The sequence below is a fragment of the Lipomyces tetrasporus genome, assembly GCF_029532465.1.
Source record: "Lipomyces tetrasporus strain NRRL Y-64009 chromosome Unknown POJ06scaffold_3, whole genome shotgun sequence".
Taxonomy (NCBI): Eukaryota; Fungi; Ascomycota; class Lipomycetes; order Lipomycetales; family Lipomycetaceae; genus Lipomyces; species Lipomyces tetrasporus.
The window spans coordinates 1,837,168-1,858,772 of record NW_026611598.1 but is presented as its reverse complement, the minus strand read 5'-3'; the positions used below and the strand labels follow the sequence as shown (position 1 = coordinate 1,858,772).

At 48.3% G+C, this 21,605-nt stretch overlaps 8 protein-coding genes across 8 annotated transcripts; 2 read left to right on the top strand and 6 right to left on the bottom strand.

Annotated features, from left to right (window-relative positions):
• Positions 1–154: 154 nt before the first annotated feature.
• Positions 155–1,241, top strand: POJ06DRAFT_193545 (uracil-DNA glycosylase-like protein; the record flags this gene model as incomplete). Its single annotated transcript, XM_056184915.1, has 3 exons — positions 155–450; positions 501–1,041; positions 1,095–1,241. The coding sequence occupies 3 exons, from the start codon at positions 155–157 to the stop codon at positions 1,239–1,241; spliced, it is 984 nt and encodes a 327-aa protein (XP_056045787.1).
• A 1,256-nt stretch (positions 1,242–2,497) lies between these two features.
• POJ06DRAFT_81663 (uncharacterized protein) lies at positions 2,498–3,068 on the bottom strand. The gene has a single exon (XM_056191604.1). The coding sequence runs from the start codon at positions 2,985–2,987 to the stop codon at positions 2,637–2,639; it is 351 nt and encodes a 116-aa protein (XP_056045786.1). The 5' UTR covers positions 2,988–3,068; the 3' UTR covers positions 2,498–2,636.
• On the bottom strand, positions 3,069–4,731 carry POJ06DRAFT_81737 (uncharacterized protein). Its single transcript, XM_056191606.1, has 2 exons — positions 4,533–4,731; positions 3,069–4,481 (listed from the first exon to the last, which is right to left on the bottom strand). The coding sequence occupies exons 1-2, from the start codon at positions 4,590–4,592 to the stop codon at positions 3,150–3,152; spliced, it is 1,392 nt and encodes a 463-aa protein (XP_056045785.1). The 5' UTR covers positions 4,593–4,731; the 3' UTR covers positions 3,069–3,149.
• A 1,304-nt stretch (positions 4,732–6,035) lies between these two features.
• POJ06DRAFT_249413 (uncharacterized protein) lies at positions 6,036–8,797 on the bottom strand. Its single transcript, XM_056187166.1, has 2 exons — positions 8,470–8,797; positions 6,036–8,417 (listed from the first exon to the last, which is right to left on the bottom strand). The coding sequence occupies exons 1-2, from the start codon at positions 8,527–8,529 to the stop codon at positions 6,522–6,524; spliced, it is 1,956 nt and encodes a 651-aa protein (XP_056045784.1). The 5' UTR covers positions 8,530–8,797; the 3' UTR covers positions 6,036–6,521.
• A 798-nt stretch (positions 8,798–9,595) lies between these two features.
• POJ06DRAFT_194205 (phosphatidate cytidylyltransferase) lies at positions 9,596–10,886 on the bottom strand (the record flags this gene model as incomplete). The annotated part of the gene is made up of 3 exons (XM_056184943.1): positions 9,596–10,075; positions 10,128–10,474; positions 10,526–10,886. Coding segments are annotated over 3 exons (1,188 nt in total), but the record flags the coding sequence as incomplete, so codon positions are not given.
• A 467-nt stretch (positions 10,887–11,353) lies between these two features.
• POJ06DRAFT_81719 (NADP-dependent oxidoreductase domain-containing protein) lies at positions 11,354–12,606 on the bottom strand. Its single transcript, XM_056191605.1, has 2 exons — positions 12,342–12,606; positions 11,354–12,288 (listed from the first exon to the last, which is right to left on the bottom strand). The coding sequence occupies exons 1-2, from the start codon at positions 12,469–12,471 to the stop codon at positions 11,585–11,587; spliced, it is 834 nt and encodes a 277-aa protein (XP_056045782.1). The 5' UTR covers positions 12,472–12,606; the 3' UTR covers positions 11,354–11,584.
• Positions 12,607–13,394: 788 nt separating this feature from the next.
• Positions 13,395–19,454, top strand: POJ06DRAFT_249401 (nucleoporin Nup186/Nup192/Nup205). The gene is made up of 4 exons (XM_056187165.1): positions 13,395–13,451; positions 13,515–13,770; positions 13,822–18,825; positions 18,881–19,454. Exons 2-4 carry the CDS (start codon positions 13,596–13,598, stop codon positions 19,402–19,404), a joined length of 5,703 nt encoding a protein of 1,900 aa, XP_056045781.1. The 5' UTR covers positions 13,395–13,451; positions 13,515–13,595; the 3' UTR covers positions 19,405–19,454.
• On the bottom strand, positions 19,455–21,505 carry POJ06DRAFT_249399 (uncharacterized protein). The gene has a single exon (XM_056187164.1). It carries the CDS (start codon positions 21,365–21,367, stop codon positions 19,667–19,669), a length of 1,701 nt encoding a protein of 566 aa, XP_056045780.1. The 5' UTR covers positions 21,368–21,505; the 3' UTR covers positions 19,455–19,666.
• Between the last annotated feature and the right edge of the window lie 100 nt (positions 21,506–21,605).

Here is a 21,605-nt window from a genome sequence, read left to right as displayed (position 1 = left end):
GAATTCTTAGGCAAAGGTCGAGCCGCACGACCCCATCTTCATTCCAGTTAGAAACTAAGGAAGCCCACATACTCATATGCCGTCGTATCTTGCCCTGGATCGCTGTCCAGTGTCTCTTGTCCTATACTCAAGAATAATCACATCAACGCGTCTAATGTCCGCTGAAATCGCCAAACGAAAAGCCTCTGCTCCGGCGCTCGGTGGTGATACGGTTAAAAAGACGCGTCCTCTTACCCATTTCTTCACGCCCAAGTCTGCCGCAATCTCAACAGAGATAACCAAGGCGGCTTTTAAGGAAATCACTGCTACGAACGATAAAGAGAGCGATGCTGAGTTTGCAAGCGGATCGGTTACTCTTCAGTCAAAAGTGCAACTAGGAATTACAACATCCGGTTTCGACAAGCAGAAGTGGATCGCCAGCTTAATCCCAGAGCAGCGGGACCTATTGCAGTATGATTGCTCATATGTGTTGGTAGTCAAATTATGACTAATTAGACCAGACTGGAAATTTCAACTATGGACGAAAGTTGGCTCGCCGCTCTGAGCTCTGAAATGACTAAGCCATACTTTCTCACCCTCAAGCGTTTCCTCGTCCAAGAACACCGTTCCAATCAGAAGATTCTACCGCTAGCTGCCGACGTGTACTCTTGGTCGCGATTAACTCCGCTCGACAAAGTCAAGGTAGTTGTCATTGGTCAAGACCCGTACCACAACTTCAACCAGGCTCATGGTCTAGCGTTCTCAGTCATTCCGCCTACTCCCGCGCCGCCGTCGTTACGGAATATTTTCATTGCATTGAAGAATGACTACCCAGAATTTGAGATCCCAAAAGCTGGTCTGTTAACGAAGTGGGCGGAACAGGGCGTTTTGCTGCTCAATACGTGTCTCACAGTTCGTGCCCACAATGCGAATTCGCATGCAGGGAAGGGATGGGAACAATTTACAGAGAAAGTCATCTCCATCATCGCTGAGCGACGAAAAACGGGCGTCGTGTTTTTGGCATGGGGAAACCCTGCTGGGAAAAGAGTTGACAAGATTAGTGTGAGTGCCATACTCCCTTGTGCAGTGAGTCACAATGCTAACGGCTGACGCAGAAATCCGTTCATAATGTGCTGAGGTCCGTGCATCCTAGCCCTCTTTCAGCTTCGCGAGGATTTTTCGATTGCGGACACTTTAAGAAGACGAACGAGTGGTTGAAGGAACGCTATGGTGAGGACGCGTTAATTGACTGGAGGTTGTGAGTTGCAATGATACACGCACGAATGGCATTCCGCGAGCATGTACATATAAGCATTTATTGTAGAAAGAGGTTTTGCTAATCATAAGAGACATGTAACATGGTCGCCGTGTAAATCTTAATTAATAGCACCATGGTGATCTGCGTCAGACCATCTTTGAGCCGCAGGTCCACATTAGCCGTCTGGCTTTATCTTTCTTAGCTCACTTCTTGCAGTTGACCAAGTATGGCCCAGACGCGGCCATTCACGACTTCTATTTCAGCATTTGCATTGCAAGAGCTTCTAGTGGAATAGTATGTACGGTACAGCCCATTTTCCTACAACCTCCTAACAAATTCAGTGCCAACATCCGCAGTTTGTGTCCATCGGGCGTCTATGTCTCAGTATCCCCAACGACACCTCAAATATGGTATGGAGTGATATTTGTCCGCAAGGGACCATACGCGGGCGGAATTTTCCGGTTTATACTCTTCTTCCCGGATCTCTACCCATTTGCATTGCCAATTCTCAAAGTAATATCGTCGCTGTCGTCCCATCCACTCGTGCATCCATTGACGTCTGAATTCGATTTCTCGCACGGGGAGAAAAGTTATGAACAGCAATTAATGTACAGGGAGGGCGATCCAGAGCGCGAGTCGATATTTCGAGTTAATGGGCGTGTATTAGCGGGTCGCGTTTTAAGCTATTTCAAGCGATCGTTCAAGTCTGCCGGGTTAGACCAAGCGCCAGGATTGTAAGACAGTACCTGTGAATAGCTGGCCCGTCGCATCACTGACCAGAGACTAGGTATCAGCGGGATCCACAAAGGTTTTGCAAGCTAGCGGCACAAGACGTGGCACTATCCAGAGCGACTCATGTTCTCTACGAAGAAGACGAAAATGGGGATCCTTATGCTGGCGATGAGAACGGGAACGTCATGAACCTGGCTCTAGAAGAGAATACAGTAAAATTCGTGCGCCTAGATCCCGGCATGGCATCGCTTCCATCAACTAATAGTGGCAACATCGCGACCAGTCCAGATAGCTTGGTGTTGTCTGAGAAGGGAAGCGTGATTAGTAGTTTGGGGGAAGTCGGACGTGGCGTTTGGGAAATTTTGATCAGAGAGTCGCACGTGTCTTGAGGGACAGCAGCTCACAAAGGGTATGCGAGTTTCCCGTCAAGTCCTATGATCGTAAGAACATATACGCCATCTATAAACGCAATGTATCGAAATCTTGCGACAAAGCATTGGCGAACCGCTCCAAGAAGGCATGGCACAGTGACTGCAGAATTCCTGAGCTCACACGAAGGAGTATTCGCAGATATGAGTGGACAAATACAAATAGATTAATCGACCGAATTCCATGCTTAGCTCGACACAACTTCCGTACTTGGATACTCAAATGGCACGTTGACCTTTCATGAGCCAGCGTCTTGCCCACTTGCGCGTATCTTCTCCCCACAATGCGGGCATGTAGGTAACAAACCTAGCATCTGTTCGACCATCTTATTGTCGCTGCCGTCTTGTGCGAGAGATATTATTGAGATACCAAATCCGAATCGCTTGTCCAGTTTTTCACATATTCTAAACGCGCAATACTTTTCAAGCGGATCCTCCAACAAGATTTGAGCTTTCATTAAAGGATATACGATATTGGCGGTGCCTATCGCATTTTGAATGCCCATCACATACTCAGCCGACTGACAAACCAGGCGGTTATATCGAGCAACTCGAAGCGCGGTAAGCTTTTCAAACTCCTCGAGAGGCATATTCACGACATCTTCACGCCCGCCTGGAAACTCCTGTGCGCAATCATATGCCGCGCATAGAACTCTCTGGATTCTCGCTAGAGATGCGTAATAGAGTGGAATCACATTCGCCACAGAGTTATTCGCAAATACTAGAGGTGGCTTGAAAAAGTGGGTAGACGACTACTGCTCGTTCGTCGCATTCGGATCGCACTTCTTGTTGTAATCTTCTATATATAATACACTGTCCGGTAAGCAGTCACTATCAATGCCTGAGATGGTCCGCTTGTAATCAATCAGCCACTTGTCCAGTCTGGTTCGCAATTCGACTAAGCCAAAAAATGCAGCTGCAGCCGTCATGCGCTGTTCCAGAGACAGCTTCCCTCTTCCGCGAGCTCTTGGGCGAAATGTCAATATGATATGCTGATACCGAGGAATGCAGAGTAAAATGTCATTCAACGTCTGATGAGGCGGCTTTTGCGGCAATCTCTCAAATGGAACAGTTATCCACTCCGGTTCAGCTAGGAACGAAGGAGCAATGCGGGAGAGGACATAGATTGTGAGCATTGTTCGTGCCGACTGGAACAGAACAGCGGACAAGCCGGTCTTAAATGCGTGTGGACCTCGTCTTTGGAACAGGTCAAGACAACCCTTAATGAGACCGCCCCATGATTCTATAGTACTGCAATAGAAGGCCTCATATAGCCCAAGAAGTAAGCCAGCGGATATTAAATCATCATTTAGCGGCGGCCATATCATGGACCGTGATATCTCGTGGTTTTGGTGACGAAGGGCTTGCACGTAAAGCTGCGTGCCGAAAAGCTGCAAATCACGATTAGACCTAACACGCGAAAAGTGTCCCACCACAACGGCTCTGGAAGCGAATGTCAGTGCGGGAGTTGCGGAGGATATGAAATTGGGCATGGAGGAAATCCATGGGTTGAAAACAGCACCGTCAAATCGCGTTGAAGCCATGAGACAAAAGTGGTCCATAAAATTGGATAGTAATACTTGAAAGTATGCGCTTCCCAATGGGGGACCGGTGGACATGGCGGTGGAGCTGCTGCAAATTTCTGTAGAGGCATCGTCGACATATGCCGATATGGGCTCGCGTACGCCGAATAATGCTCTATCGAGACCTAGAAGAGACTCTTCAACTGGTGTACCATCGGAAGTCGGTGATGATGAAGATGACGAAGCATATGGCCATATATACTCGCTTGTTGCAGATGAAGATGTCGCGCACACAAACGATGTCAATAATTGACTGTCCTGGAAAGGATCCAAAAACTCCTCGCTGCTGTCTACCTTGAGCTGATCTGGAGTGGCCGAAACAATGATGAATTTGTGCTCCATAGAATTGCATTTCCGTCTGTCGTTTTGAGTCGCATCCAATGGCGAGCCAGACCACCTGGAACGTCTATATTGAACATAGCCTCCCGTTCTCAGATTTGGAGCAGAGCACTGCCGCCGCGATCTGATACATTGCCCGCAGACTGGTGCTTGGAGATCACACTAATCTAGAGTTAAAGTCGGAGAAAAATGTGAGGCATAGTGGTGCTTTACCTTGATCTTGCGTTTACGACAAGTCGAGCATCCTCTACTTCCACCAGCGACACCGACCATCACAGAAACAACTCTGATTGCAATTCACCGACTAGATGGCGCAGCGCCGAAGGTCAAGAAATGGGATTGCCAAACGAAAGCAATTCTAAATAGCGCCACGCATTCATGACAACGATAGAACATATCGATATAGGATTTGGTATACGAGGCGACGCCAGCGTACGCGTGTATTGAACTAACTAATGATCGCTTTAGAATGTATGGCTTACCAAGCCGCACCATGCTAGTCCTGATTAGGGAGTTTCTCGGTGGGCTAAAGCCAAATTATTGACTGAGCTGCGGCCATGCTCGTCCACTACCAGTGACATATTTTGATTGAAAGGCAGTGTATTAATATTCGAATTTCAAATTCTCTGGCGAAATACAGCTACAAAGGAAACAAATACCGAAATACGGACGTAAATTGGACAACACGCTTTCATTACAAGAATTGCGCTATATATTTACATATGTACATTGCTTCACTTCAAAATATTACGCTGTATATTTATACATATGATCATCGTGCACAACAGTGCAACGTATTCGGTCTGGCCACGATTGAACCGCTTCAGCTTCAAGCCAAATTGCCGCATGACGTTGTGGACTTCGGCTTTCACTGGTATTTTCTCCTGCTAGCCCAAGCGTCAGGGGGTCTTGTCCTGGAGTGCTCCAAACTGACCGCGAAACGGGGCTATGTACCGTCCACAGAATTCTTCCCTAGTCAACGGGCAGTTGTAGTTCTGTTGGAAAAAGTGCACCTTCAGGATCGGCGTTGAGGAATCCAAGGCCGTCTACCATAAGGCAGTATTCTACGTCGAGATCCGATCTGGGTGTGAGGGACGGTAAGTACGCACCTTTCGGCGATTCAAGAAGTCTGCGTCAAGTATACCTTTTGCGTGACGGCCGCAACATAGCAACATAGCAGTATATCATGTCCGAACTCCCTGTCTGGCTGGTTGTGACGAGAGAGGACAAGACTGGCGTAGGTATACGGACCCGACCGTCAACAAAGCCTCGCCAAAGAACATGACGGCCGAGATCGTCGACGGTTTTCAGACCACTCTTGGATATGAGTCTGGCGGTGAACCTGTCAGAAAAGCCGTATCTTCATTGACGGTTATAGAGCGGATGTGGGGGCCCTGTGACGTCCGTGACTCCGTGAGGCTCAGGTAGGCACGATGCTGACAATAATAGCCACACCCAGCATTCCGGTGGCCGGTGGAGATAACCGAGCTGCAAGCAGTGAAAGGGGTTGGCAGCCCTGAGCCAACGGGAACCCCGGGGACAAACGCGCGGTCACAGGGAGAAGAAAGTGCGCCGTTAGTGGACTCTTGGTGTCCGGCTTGCGACCAATTGAAAGTTACGGGACCCGGTGCAGCCCCGTGAAGAACTTGACGGGTCGGATATGTTCAGCACATTGTAAAGAACTTACCGCGAGCATCTCGACTTTCTCGTCACGGACCGAAGGCCCAAAGCTGGCTCGCAGAGCGTCTTGCATCAGGGTCTAACTCTAACCCTGACATGAGGGCGCGAGGGCGCGAGGGTCAACGTGAGGACGGTCAGGGCCCTTTTGACTGAGCTGACAGGTCGAAGAGACCTATGCGAGGATACAGTCATTATGCAATATCAAGATGGTTTCGCTGGATTCCAAGTGTCCACTAGTTAAACTGGTGCCGCTCGTGTTCCAACCTGAACAAGGTCACCGTATATGGCAATCTTCTTACTGACATAAACGTCTACGTCGTTGTCGTCCCCCAATGATTGCCAGAAAATAACTTTCCGTAGGACTGACGAACGATTGTATTCTATCAACGAGTGGCTCCAAGGCACGCAGAAAAACGTCGCAATGACTCTTGAACTCAAGAGAGCCTGACAAAAGGGGAACAAATATGACATATATACACCAAAGTGCCGAACTCCAAACTCAACATACCACAGATTCTATATTTACATACACCAATTGAACGGAGCTTGCGAGTGCCCAATCAGCTTTCGTCCATTCGGGCGTACCTTCTCCCCACAATGCGGGCAGTTAGGTAACAAATCCACCAACTGCGGGATCATCGTATTGTCGCTGCCGTCTTCTTCAATAGGTATTAGCGAAATAGCCAGTCCGAACCACTTGTCCAGTTTCTCACACCATTTGAACGCCCAATACTTTTCAAGTGGATCTTCCAGGAAGACTTGCGCTAACTTTAATGGGTACACAATATTCAATGAGAAAACGGCGGGGTGAATGCCCACCACATATTCAACCGACTGACAAACCAGGCGGTTATATCGAGCAACTCGAAGCGCGGTAAGCTTTTCAAACTCCTCGAGAGGCATATTCACGACATCTTCACGCCCGCCTGGAAACTCCTGTGCGCAATCATATGCCGCGCATAGAACTCTCTGGATAATCGCTAGCGCTGTGTAATAGAGGGGAACCACGTTCGCGACAGCATTACTGGCAAAGAGCAGCGGTGGCTTGAAAAGGTGGGTAGACGACCACTGCTCGTTCGTCGCATTTGGATCGCACTTCTTGTTGTAATCTTCTATATATAATACACTGTCTGGAAAGCAGTCACTGTCAATGCCTGAGATGGTCCGCTTGTAATCAATCAGCCACTTGTCCAGTCTGGTTCGCAATTCGACTAAGCCAAAAAATGCAGCTGCAGCCGTCATGCGCTGTTCCAGAGACAGCTTCCCTCTTCCGCGAGCTCTTGGGCGAAATGTCAATATGATATGCTGATACCGAGGAATGCAGAGTAAAATGTCATTCAACGTCTGATGAGGCGGCTTTTGCGGCAATCTCTCAAATGGAACAGTTATCCACTCCGGTTCAGCTAGGAACGAAGGAGCAATGCGGGAGAGGACATAGATTGTGAGCATTGTTCGTGCCGACTGGAACAGAACAGCGGACAAGCCAGTCTTAAATGCGTGTGGACCTCGTCTTTGGAACAGGTCAAGACAACCCTTAATGAGACCGCCCCATGATTCTATAGTTGTACAATAGAAGATCTCATATAGCCCAAGAAGTAAGCCAGCGGATATTAAATCATCATTTAGCGGCGGCCGTATCATGGACCGCGATATCTCGTGGTTTTGGTGACGAAGGGCTTGCACGTAAAGCTGCGTGCCGAAAAGCTGCAAATCACGATTAGACCTAACACGCGAAAAGTGTCCCACCACAACGGCTCTGGAAGCGTACGTCAGTGCGGGAGTTGCGGAGGATATGAAATTGGGCATGGAGGAAATCCATGGGTCGAGAACTGCACCGTCGAAGCGCGTTGGCGACATTAAACAAAAGTGGTACATAAAGCTAGACAATAATACTTGGAAGTACGCGTTGTCCAACACCGGGTTGGCATACATGATGTTGGACCGAACTATCGCCTCAATCGGGGCATCATCCACGTCTTCTGCTACAGCCTCGTCTTTCTCGACTTCTGATTTATCAAGAACCTGTATGAACTCGTCGACCGGTGTCCCAAGTAAACTCAACGACGACGACGACGACGACGACGACGACGGACAAGCAGATGACCGAGCGCAATCACAAGCAGAAGTCAATGTCAAGCTCGGACTATTCTGCAAATGCGTAACCTCCTGGCTGTTATCCACCTTGAGTTGATCTGGTGTGGCTGACATGATAACAAACTTGTGTTCCATCGTCTTGTACGCCCGGGTGGCCGTCCGCCGCGCCTCCGAATCCGATTTGTTGTCATACTGAACAGTTGGCGAGATAGGCCGCTTTTCGCGTTTCTTGTGACCGACATGGCTGCCCGTGGTCAGATTTGGACCCGAACACTGTCTCCGCGATCTTAGGCACTGTCCGCAGACTGGAGTTTGAAGATCACACTAACCTAGCGTTAGCGCCGGAATATGCGGCGAGGCAAATAAATGCATTTACCTTGATCTTGCGCTTGCGGCAAGTCGAGCATCCTCTGCTTCCACCAGCGACACCGACCATGACAGGAACAATCTGCAAGTCGCCAACGGAGCGTAGTTCCGCAGATCAAAGACACGAGCTGTATGAACCAGTCGGACATATTCGGCTGTTCTTAAGACCTGACATGCCGAGTCGTGTGAACGGCCATGTTACTATTACAGTATTACTGTAAGCCATGCCAACTGAAGGTCAACGTCAGCCAGCATGAGGCTAGTCTAGATTAGGAAGGTTTTCGGTTTATTGAGTTGTCGACACGAGAGAGATAGGAAACCCTAAACCACAAGTACGAGGACACAAGTACGGTGTTCACGGCACGGCACCCGATACGCAGCGTTCCCCGATTTCCCACCAGGCTTATGGGTTGGGAAGCAGAGTTAAAAGAAATTGCAGCATGTGAGTAGGTCCATCAGGTTCGTTGTGGAGGCTCGAATGCGGGTTTTAACGACTGTTTGATTAGGGGAAATGTCGAAGCGAGTGAACCCTCTCCCTGCACCTATCGGTGTATTTTATTGTCTGTGATTTTATCCGGATCATGCATGGACAAATGCTGACATATTCCAATGCTTGGCATCGGTACATGAAGGTTCTTAACAGCATTGAAAAATGGAAGTAGGAGAGTATCGATCGCGTCAGAAGTCAAAATTTCCGACCAGATCGACGATGATGTATTGGTTGGAACGGAAATTTGACTAGGCTTGCGCTTGCTTACTCGCCGACACAGCCAACATTGTCGGCTGAATTTGTTGCAACCAGTCGGGCTCACATCTAGAAATTACAGAAACCGTTCAAGGAGACCAGCACGAAATGCAATCCATTTTCAAGCAAATGAGATCAAATACGCTTATGAAGTTCAACGGAGCTAACCCATACAGATACCTACTGTACGCAATATGAATCGTATCCAGATCCCCAGGTAGACGAAATTATGGATCCTGATTACTATGTAGTGAACATATTGTACAATCCGTACAATCCGTCATATTCAGCTTCATATTTGCTTCTAATTTTTGATCTTACATCGCACGTGAGACATCGACAACGACTTATTCGTACATATTCCATTGCTTTCCAGCTTACACTTAGACACCTAGACACCTAGACACCTGGATGCATCGGTTGGCGTGTAGCCTTGATTATATAAATATTTGTGCATCGACGACACCAGCTGCAATTGTTCCTCCTTGTTAAGGCTGCTAATGGCGGTATTGAGCACACGCTCGATAGTTATGGGGTGAACGGCAATGAAACTCGTATAGTACATATATGCAAAGAAACCCATCATGTACTGACAATCCATGCGATCGGTGATGCCGCCATGACCTGGAATTGTGTCGCCAAAGTCCTTGATATTGAATGTTCGCTTAAGCCCCGAGGCGAAGAATCCGCCGAATGGAGCCATTAACGACGCAAAGGTTGCCATAATAACAACATGATAGTGGATTGGTTCGATTTCGTATGTTACCTGATTCACAAGTGGAACAAGGAAACGGGGAACATTGAACGTTTGCTTCAGAAAGACGGGACTCGGATCACAAGTCAAGTTGGAAAATGCATTTTCCGAAAAATCCTATTGTCTGTCAGAGCCGATTGCAGAAACGTGCAACAATTTTTGTCCATACAGTAATCGGGCAGATCAAATACTGCCATTTGATCAAGAAATAGCTGAGTAGCATGCCGAAAATAACCGTTGAGATCCAAGCGCCTATGAAGCCCTCTACTGTCTTTTTGGGAGAGATTTTGATAAGGGGAGTGCGGCCGAATGTAATTCCGCATAAATAAGCAAATATATCATTGATGATCACCAGCGAAGCAGGGAGGCAAAACCAGAACATGCCAGACATGATGTTGTTCATCACGAAGTGTGCCTGGACGACAACAAGTAGAAGGGTCATATGAGTGAAGGCAAACTGCGTAAATTGGTATTGATAGTGGCCTTTCTCAAGTGACGAAACGAATATAACAAAGCCTGCGACCGTTAGCATTACGTCCGCTACGGTTGCATGACACGTGTCCATACCCATAATGTAGAGCATGTATGAGATAAACCGATGATGAGTCGCAAACGGTAGCAGGAAAGCGTCAACCAGTAGCACCTCTCGAAAGTAATAAATAACGCTCTCTCCATACAACAAATATATCGTAGATGCTAACAAGTACCAGGTAAGTACCTTTCCGTATGGCAGCTTCCTTTGGCGCGATTTGTCATGCGCCAAGGCAATTACTTCCTTGTAGGTGAGAATTTGCAGCGCAGCGACTAATGCGATCATCCATATGTGGCCAGCAGCTAGCAACGCAGCAAAGCCTCCAATCATAACGACTGTCCATATTGTCCTCACTATGAAGTTTTGCCGCTTTTTTTCCTTTTCATTCTGCTTCAAATAAAGTCAGATATGACTTGGCACGCGACCACGTCGAGAAGTTGCACTGGCGGTTGAAAACAAAGTACCACTATAACTGCACATACCATAACATCCAGACCTCTTTCTTCTCTGTTGGCCGTTGATATCGATTGACCATTTCTCGGACTATTGCCCTTCGGCTTTGTGCTCCGTGGTGATTTGGGCATCAATAATGCTGACGCTGATGATAACGGAGTCGATCGTTTAACCGTCATAGGAGGTTACGAAGTAATAATTTCCAAGATATATTCACGTATTCAAAATTTCTGCTATTCCCAATCCAGATAATGTGGAATGAATGCTCGTGTGTTTGGTTGACTGATCCCGCTGTTACTGGATGTATTTTGCATTGATGAAGAGGGCTCGCACCTGACAAGTGGCTGACCGTTGTAGATTGGCCACTGACCGAGTTCAGGGGTTAATTTGCGGAATCATAATCGTCCCGTCTCCCGATAAGCCCCTAAATAGCAAGTGGACACAGCCAAAGTACGACAAAGGGTGCATATTCTTAGCTAACCGAGACAATCGCAATAAGTTACGAAGAATTAGCTTGACTGCCAATTTACCTTGCACTGCACCCTTCATCCAGGCGGCTGGTATTTCCTATTTCGCCATTTCATATTTCATATATGCTCATTTACCTGCGAGAAAACCCCTACGGCTGCTAACTTAACTATTTACAACCCTGACCTTGTAGGATCCCACGTAACTGGTGCATAGCTTTCAATGTCTAACTTAGTCATATCCTCTTCACTAATAGAATATCCGAATACGTCAAGATTGGTTTTAATTCTTTCTTGGTTGTTCGACTTGGGTATCGGCACTAACCCTTGCTGTAAACTCCATCGTATCAAGATCTGAGCCGGGGTCTTATTGTACTTCTTACACAGCTCTTGAACAACTGGCTCTTTAAACCTTTCACCTCGCGTCAGCGGGCTATATGCTTCCACCACAATATCATGCTCGTTGCAAAACGACACAATATCTTTCCGAGGGAGCCAAGGATGAACCTCCAGCTGGTTCACAGAAGGTTTAATTTCGAGGTCCGGCCAATCAAGTAGCTCTTGAAGGTGGTGAATCCCATAATTAGATACCCCGATTGACTTGATTTTTCCAGCCTTTACAGCTTCCTGCATAACTTTCCACGTCTCGAGCCGCAACTTGCGAGACGACAATGGCGAATGAATTAGATACAGGTCAATGTAATCCAAGTTCGCACGCCTCAATGAATCATTAATAGCATTGGCTGCTAATTCCCCGTGATGGCTGTTCCACAACTTGGTGACGTAGTAGACGTCCTCGCGCTTCGATCCGGTCTCAGAAAGCCATCGGGCAAGCGCACTACCACACTCGGCTTCGTTGTGGTAAAATTCAGCTGTATCTAATTTAAATTATTAATTGTACATATGTTAGCGAGATAGATTAATTCATTACCGATCATTCGATAGCCCGCATGAAGGGCATTGTAAACGGCCTCTTCATTAGCGAGATACGCCCCGAATTCAATTCGAGGGATCGCGGCTTCTGAAGAGAGCTTCAAAGTCGACTGAACCGTGAGAGACATTGTGGAGCTCAAAACTATAGATTGCAAGTAACCAAATGTATTATAAAGAAGTCGACTTGATTTCAAAGAAACCAGCGTTGAAAATCATCGCGAAGTTATCAATCTGTCTCGGACTAAGTCTTCGAGCCTTAGCTCCGGAGTCCGCGTATATAATCATTGAGCTTCATCTGTATGTTTTGATCACCAGCCCAGTCTAGCGTTCTCATACTCTCAATTACATCGCTGACAACATAATCTACAATGGCAAGCTAGTGATATCTTAAAATGGGTTAATTAAGGATAAGAGTCAATTGCAGTGCATTAACGCAGATTCATTATCATTCAACCTTTAACCCGATGATGCGATGGCACCCTTCGAGCTGTATATTGGAAGTTCTCCATATTATGATTAAACTCAACAATGGCAATTTAGCAGTTGTTCTCTCTTTGATAAGATACCTCATACTATTTATGGATTCAGCAACCGTAGTTCCATGGACACGATGACGCTGCAACGCCATTAGCATATATTGCGGAGTTGTAGGATCCCACAATTAAGACGAGTTTAAGTAATCCCAAGACGGCCATGAACTTGTCAGTAATTGCCAATTAGTACACGTCCATGTGCTGCGCTCCGTGGTTCGTACATTCCCCCTGTGAATCACTGGTGAGTGGTGACGCGCGATGGTGTGGGTTATAGTGCTTTTCTCACTTCAAGTTTGCAGTAGGGATTTCGTCTTTTGCAACATAATGAGGATGATATCAACCTTTCGTGTCATTTTCCTGGGCTACAGGCCCGTTCGTGCAAGGTAAGGGGCTCGTACTGAGCCAACCCAATATGGGTTAGGGCAAAATCTCGATGTGGAAATCGTGAACCTAAACAAAAATTCGTTGCCAATGAAGGAGGAATCGAAGTGTCAAACAGGCGGGGTGGAGAGAGTATACGCATTGCATTCACAATAAACGAAACGCCGACAAGTTCGAGTGCGATTACTAGATAAGTGAGTTTGGTAATTGTGAAAATGACCGTCGATGCGCAACTAATTTTGCTAACGAATTCGTAGTTGATCCGCCGTCTGATGGGAAGACGCGCCTCGATCTCGGCCTAGATCGCTTGATAGAAAGAACATTTCGGGAGCGCTGCAATGGCGCAATTGAAATGGTCTACTGCGCCATTGATTGAGCTTCAAGCGCGATTGTCTGTATATGACGGTAGCGATGATACCATTGAGGCTGCAATCGATGAGCGCATGCTTGATCTCAAGAATCTTCTTGCTGTCCCGGGAAAGACTGATGAAAGCAGAAATTCTTTGAATACTGGTATGAATAACTGTCAGTTGGCGAGTAATGGGGGTATGCTAACAACACTAGGGAAGTTGAATATTGACGGCGTCGAATACAGCGTGAATGCGGAGTTCATAAACGAGTCCTGCTTATTGGCCGATGAGCTGTCAATCGACGAAAAAATTGCTGCTCAGTATCTCCAGTATGGAACAGAATACCAGGCAGAGCTTGATCGACAACCACTCCAATGTGCAGTTGTGCTATTTCATACCCGGAGAGCGTTTGTTCTCGATATCGTGAGGATGATCTTGGAGAACGCGGTGCAGGTCGACTTAAGCACGAGACAGATATTCGTCGATATTACGAAGAAGTTGGCTACGAAGGAATTTGTGACGTCGGTCGTCAAAACCATGACAGATATACGGGCCAATCTGCAAGTTTTACAGGAGAAAGAGATCAGTGGGCATTTCTTGGGTCGCGATCAAGATGAATCGTTTGTGGAGAACATCAAATTTCGACGAGATCATGCATATCAAGAGCATGAATCCTTGACTCAAATTCTGGTGCTTCTATGCCAGCTTGGGTTAGTGTCTGTCGATCAAATGAAATCAATACTAGAAGCTGCTGTAATGCTCGAGAATTACGACCAAATTCTGCTTCACTACGCCACTTGTATCGCCGCCTGTTTTGACTCGTTATGCGTACCATTGGATGAAGGCAATAATACAATAGAGAAAGAGGCATTCACAAACGCCCTGAGAATCCAGTCGTACATTTCGGAGAAGCGCCGAAGGCCACCATCAAAACTTGCATACTTTCATGCTGCCATTGATCTGTGGTGGTACGTTTACTTCGGTGGCTTATGCTCTAGGGAGCGGGAGATTGCCTCGGACCCCGCGTCTAAAATAGACTACAGTGTTGATATTTATCGGCCGGCGCTAGAGAGCGTCATGAAGGGAGGAGCCTTGGAATTCATGATGGTTCTCGCTTATGATACATCGGTTGGGTCCGAGTTGTTGACGGATCATGTGGAGATGAGACATCGACTATCGTCAAGGACACTACAGCCTACGTCAATTCATCACGATCCATATGGACCATCGCCATCAAGCCGACCACTATCAATTGAAGTCGCATATAACGTGACGTCCAATTTTGAAAAGAAATTTCTAGCGGTGATGTCAAACTTAGTGGACGCAGTCATTTCAAACTTTGCCGATTTACTGAAAGAGCTTCGGTTTCGAGAGGAAGAACTTGCATTCGGCAACCTTATAATGGAGCAGCCTGAGGCAGATGGCCAGTCTCAACAAAGTGACGAACTTGGAGTTGTCGACTATGAACTAGAGAGATTTTTCATGTTTATTTCATATCTCTATACGGAGCGTCCTGACAGCGCGCTTCCATTTTGGTCAGATGCCGAAGGGAATCTATACGGTTTCATTGTTTGGGCGTCACAGTCCCAGACTCCGCTGATGATTGCCACGTACTGTGATATGCTGGCTTCTATCTCGACGGGAGAAGAATCTGCTTTAGCCGCCCACACTTTCATGAAGGACGATGAGTCAACTGCTGGTAGCGCTATTTCGCGAGATCAGATGACGCATCGCATAAGCTGGGACTACATCTCTGAAGTGTTGGCGTACTACATCATGCAGTTGCAAAACTTCAATCCAGAGCACAATATGTTTGCCTCATCAGCCATCTCCCGTTCACTCATCGGCATTGCTGATAAACCAGAGCTCGACAATGACGAGCGAATGGTTATCTCCAGTTATCTTCGGTTACTGGAGAAAGTTGCAATGTCGAACTCGATTGTTCGTACCGAGCTAACTGCCCGAAATCTGCCTGACTCGTTATTTCACCTTTTGGATTGTCACACACCACTCACTGGAGCCATTCTTAATACAATTCGAGCGTTTTTGGAGGATGCCACTGCCCCTGCGCGACATGCAGTGTGGAAACATTTGGACGCCTATCTACTACATAATCCGATAGTCGTGACTCGAGCGCCCTCTATACTAGCCGGTGCACCAGGTGGATTACATCACATCTCCTTTAACGATAGGTTAACTATTCTGCTTCCGAAGTATGAAGATGTTCTGGCGCTCGTCTCTATGGTCGAATGTCTGACCAAAGTCGCTGCGGGAGACACAATTAATGATCTTCAGTTTCCGGAGATGTTAGGTGCCGCGTATCGTGCTCCATCTGGCCTTCAGCCTTACATCGACTTCGTTATTGATAATGTATTTCTCTCCACACGGGCAGCAGAGTTCAATCCTCATCAGCAACTCGCTTTGCAGTCTGTTTGCCTAAAATTCATCAGAAATTGCATAGAGAACTTTAATACAGACCTCGTGGCCCTGGCGTCAATGCAGTCCGGCGCAGACGTCGGCAGTGGTGGAGTCAATGTTGAAATTGCGATTAAGCCACAGGGGCTCGTGAATTATCTACGCATGCATCCCTGTATATGGGTTATGGAAAAGCTATTCGAAGAACGCATATATACAGTATTGTTCAAGCTGGCAGGATTGGGTATCGATATCATCACTGAGCCGGGGCAATACAAGGTTCGAGCAGCAGAAGTAGTCCGGGTTGCTTTGCAGGTGATCCATAGAATACTTCTGACAGAAGATGTGTATCTCGATGTGATGGAGAGATTCTCGAAAGCAGATGATGCACCAGCTCATATCAGTGGGGGAGTCGGCCCGAGAAGCATGGTTGGACCTGGATCATCACGGGTGCTTATGGGAATGAGAAATTTCGAAGATGCCATTTTATTTCATCTTTACATCGTCACTCAGTTTGCTCTGTATGTGAATGCAGAACAGGTGGCTATTGCATCTGTGGCGATAAAAATTCTCGATATAATAGCTCAGGCGCCTCAGTTTTTGAATCTCGAATATGATATTCCAGCTCCCGGATCGTATGCAAACGGTGCTATTCCAGAGATCGCCGTCAAAACAACGTTTGATTCAGTCGAGTCAGGACGACGGATAGGCGTTAACAGACTTGTTAGCGCGTTGGACACGGTCGAGGAATCAAGGCGTGTCATGTTCGGCTTCATTACGCAACTTGAGCGGCCGGCAGTTCAGTATTCAGGCTGGGACGATGTGGAGGACGATTCGGACACAGCAATCAGTAACCTAAAGCTGGAAATTCTTGAGTTCTTATCACGAAATTTATGCGGTGCTTCGAGCAGAGCTTCTGCTGCAAAGTCAGAACTTTCGTCGATAGACGCAGATCCCTCAATGTTGTCCGATGTTCCGACGATTTCACATTTCCTGCTTGGTTTTAGGATTCGAGACGGTGCAACGGCGGCTAGCACGACGTCTCTTGAACATAATCATGCTCACGGCGGCGTGGACTCACCTGTTTCCCTATTTAGGACCGTGGTGAACATGCTTGATGAAAGTATACTTAGTGTGGCCTCGAGCGGCAAGTACACCAGGCGGACGGCAGCGTATGCTCGAGCAGCTGCGGATATTGTGTATAAACTTTGCGCTGCTAAGATTTCCTCTCCAGTCACTCTCTCGCTCTTGCGATCATCGGAGTTCGACTTTTTCAGGACAAGAGTCGCTGCGGAACCATTGGTCACATTTACTGGCACTCAGTGGGAAGGCTTTACATTCAGAGAGATGCTCTCATTGCCAAATAGTCGAAGTTATGGCAACTTTGACAATGATGGCGCGGAATCGAAACCAGAGTTTGTGCCCGCCGACTCATATGAGGATAAGGCTAGTGATACTCTCTTACAGTTTCTTGCTGGTCGGACATTCTTGCTGGAATACTTTGCAGTAGAGTTACACAGTGTAAGCGATCCGCCGACGTCGGTCTTCGAGAAATATGTACAGATGTTAATCACGATGCGTGGGGTTGAGGGTGGCCAGGCTTCGGTTGACGACTGGATCGCTCCTAGTTTATTTGCTTGTGAGACGGCAAAAGCGTTGGAGTTACTTGATTTTCTCGAAATTGACATTGAGAGATTGGCAACACGTTGGAATATTTCCACTACTTCGGGCCGAGTGCAGGATATTATTGGGAGTCTGAATCAGAATACAGCTTCGGGCCCCAGCGACGTATTGGTTGTGAGCAATGAAGTCAACATGTTCAATGACATTAGGTTGAGCGATACATGCTGCTATCCGCTACCACCGTTGGCTGCAGCAACTCCAGGATCTTCCGACTCATTAGCACCTACGGATAATCTGTACGATTTGGATCGTGTCCGTGTCATACTTGAGCTCAAAGTTCGAGAACAGCAATACCTGGGCCATTTATCGGAGCCAGCGCCAGAGGGTGTGACCCAGCAGATCGAGCGGATTGTCAGCTGTTGTCGACGACACAACGCGATTATATGCCTCCGTCGGGCACAGAGCCAGTGCTTGGCAGCGTGGTGCCGACTTTTACGAATAATTCTGATCGATACTGCGGCTCTTGCGACCAAGCCAGATCGCGTACCCGGACGGGACACGTTCATTCTCGAAACGATGCAGGTTCTCGCTCCGAAACTGCTACACTACGCGCATGTATGGGAGTCGCGAGTTGCGGAGCATTTAGCGTCCGCTTCTGCGGCGCTTGTTTCATCAATCTCGCCGTATCTCGGCCTCAATGACGCCGCGCACCCGGATACTACTTCGTCTGATGAGGAGGAGGAGGACGCGGCAACCGACATTGCTCATACTGTTTTCCGGGTGTCACTTATTGCCGTGCAAAGTCCTCATGCTTCACCGTCAGTTAGAGCAGATTTGTACACGCTGATCAACATTTTCATCTGCAATCACCCTCCGCGCCGACGCGGTAAGCTGTCGCAGCTGCAGCGCACCATTCAAAGCTGCGCCAACGGGTCCGCAGCGTCGGATTCTACTTCGCCAGCCAAGGAAAACAGACTGATTGAACGCGTGGCGACAGATACGGTTTCCGGCGAGGGTGTGACAAGGATTATGGCCATGACCGTACTTCGCGCATTTGCGGCTGTTGAGAATGCTACAGGCCGGTACTTTGTATTGGACGCGTTGGTGCGGTACAATTTATTGCTGTTATTGGTCCGGTCAATTAAGCGGATTGATGAGGATTTGGATTACGAAAATAGAGGTATGTTTGCTAACGATGATTCACATATGGAAATGCGGTAACTGACCAGGAAAAGTGTCAAACTACGAAGTCACGGCCTTCAAAGAAACGCTTGTGTTCCTGATCGAACTTGCACAGTCTCGGGCTGGCGCAGCACAAATCATACAGTCCGGACTTTTCACAGTCATCCAGAACGCAAAGTTCCTAAGCATTGATCCCGACGTGGGAATATTCGCGTACGCATCGTCATCAGCCACGGCAACGCCCGAAGCTGGATCAGCCTGGTTCTGGCCGGCTAGCAGCGTGACTGGGCCAGGCCGCAATGTCTTCTTTGAGCTCGTGGCACCGACGATGCGATTGTTGACGTGTTGCGTGCTGAGCATGGGTCAGCGGAATTTGGGTGTGCTGAGGTTGGTCAAAGACGTGCTTAGCAAGCGGATATTACTTGTGCGTGCGGTGTTGCGACGCGTTGTCGGCCAGGACATTAGCAGTGAGAAGGTCAGTGACGACGAGGACGCCGCTGTTACAGAGGCCGGCAGACTTGTCGTTTTGGTGTCGACTTTGACGGGCGTTTTGGATGACGATGCTGCTACTGTATGATAGAGGGCATGTTGATATTATGTGATTGGTATAGATTGTAAATATTGCCTGTAATTTTATGTATAATATTGCATTGTTTGATGTAGGGATAATCCAAGAAAACAAACTAAACTGGATACCTTATAGTAGCAATGGTTGCGCGACAACTGTGGTCGGTCTCGTTCAAATGCACCAAATTCGCAGCTTAACCAATCCAATCCAAAGCAGCAAAACTCTTTTCTGAAATCTACATGCAATGCCATAAATACTGCCTCGATCTACCCTACCGCCCACCCCAATGAACATTATACTCATGGCACTCGGCCCAGAACTTGTCGACCGACGTGTCGGGGTTCTTCTTAACCTGGATCGTCGGTGCGCCGCTGACCCCGTCGCCATCAAACACGTACTGCTTGACCGAATCTGGGAACCTCACTATCGTGCCGTTGTATTCCACTCCACCGGTCGCGCGGAAGAGATAGTAGAAGAGCATGTTGGACCAGGTGTACGACAATGGGCCTTGGCCGATGTGCATGTAGTCCATGTACATGGGGGAGAACGCGGCACCCATTCTCGACCACTCGAATATCTCGATGCCATGTTTCGTGACCAGGGCCCGTGTGACGCGGTCCATGTTGATCCCGGCCAGGTCCATCGAAGCTGACTCCTTGCGCGCGGTCAACGCCCGGTACATGAGCGGCGTGTCGGCGCCGAACCGGTCGCGAATTAACTTGATGAGTTTTTCCATTCGGGATTTGAAAAAGACAAGTTCGCTCCAGACCAACTGGCGGCCGCCGCGGCCGAGGCCGACCTTGGAAAGCTGATCGTACTTCTTCTTTTTCTGGTCGGCTGGTAGTTCGAGGTCGCCGTCTTCGACGCGGCCAGCTTCGCGGAACACGCGCTCGTCCCATAACCCGGACTGGAAAAGAATCAAATCCGGGCTCTGGCCGTTCATTCCGATGATCTTGTGAAAGACCGGTTGGAAAAGCTTCTCGAACCGTTCCTCGAACGCGACATACTTGACGTGGGGCAACCAGAACCAATCCGGCCGATACGTGTAAAGCGACGCGACGTGCCAGTGGTACATTGTGAAGTTCATGATCGGGACATGGCACGACATTGTCGTATGCTGACCGCCGTACTCTGGGTGATTTGTGATTTCGGCTTGGCTGCCCAAATCGCTACAAAAGAACTTAATCATAAATCTGTCGATCGAGTCACCAAGAATCAGCACTCGGCGGTTGTGGGCCCAATTCATGCGGCTGATGAGGTCTTTGTGCTCATCCTTGAGGTCAAACCGGTCAGAATTCTTGTCCTGGACAAATCTCTGTAGGCGCCGCAGAAGTTTGGTGTAATTGACCAGATCTTTATGCCATTTATGAGGCGAGCGGTTGATGACATCCGTTGGTGGGCCACCTTCGGTGAATTTCACCGGCTTGTCGGTCGGGTAGCGTGCGGAGCTGGGCTCGGGGATATCGAGGAAGTCGGTCTCGAAGTACGGGATCCATTGAACGTTGAGCTCGTACGTTTTCGGTATGTGGAGGAAGCCGGGCTGGCGGTAGGGGTCACTGCATTGTGGGGGCATGACGGGTACTGGCTCTGACTCTGGCTCTGACTCTGGCTCTGACTCTGTGTCTTCGGCTTCGGCTTCGTCGTCGTCTTTTGGCGTCCAGGCTGCTGGTTTCCACGACAGGAGAGACCCAATCTTAGATGCGACGTTGTCGGCCTCTTCTTCGTCTTCGGCAGTGACTTCGGTCTTGCCAGTCGCGGCCACAGCACCCTCCATAGGAGCACCTCCAACTTCTCCTGTCGCGGACACAGGTCGATTCGCATTCGCCAAGGTCGGGGGCTGGAGGGTCTTGCTTTTATTGTCGACTCTGGACGACGACGGCACCACGACCATGAGGAACGTGGCAGCAGCAAACGCGACGAGCGCGATTGCGAACAGTCGCGGCGAAAAGCGCGCGTTCAAAATGCTGCCCATTGGTCCGTCTGCGGCAAATAGAAATCGTATAGGTGAGGCCGAGTGCAATTGCGCTGCCGTTCGTTGTCACGGGAATCCGATTATTATTATTTCCTGCTGTGACTGGGTGCGGCGCGTAGAGGGAGTAGGCCATGGAATTAATCATAACTATAACCTGCAGCCACCATAGCGCGATGCAGCACAAGCCGGGCGGCAACAAGTTGGCTTGCTGCGTCGCATCGCCGTGCCGGGATCGCCA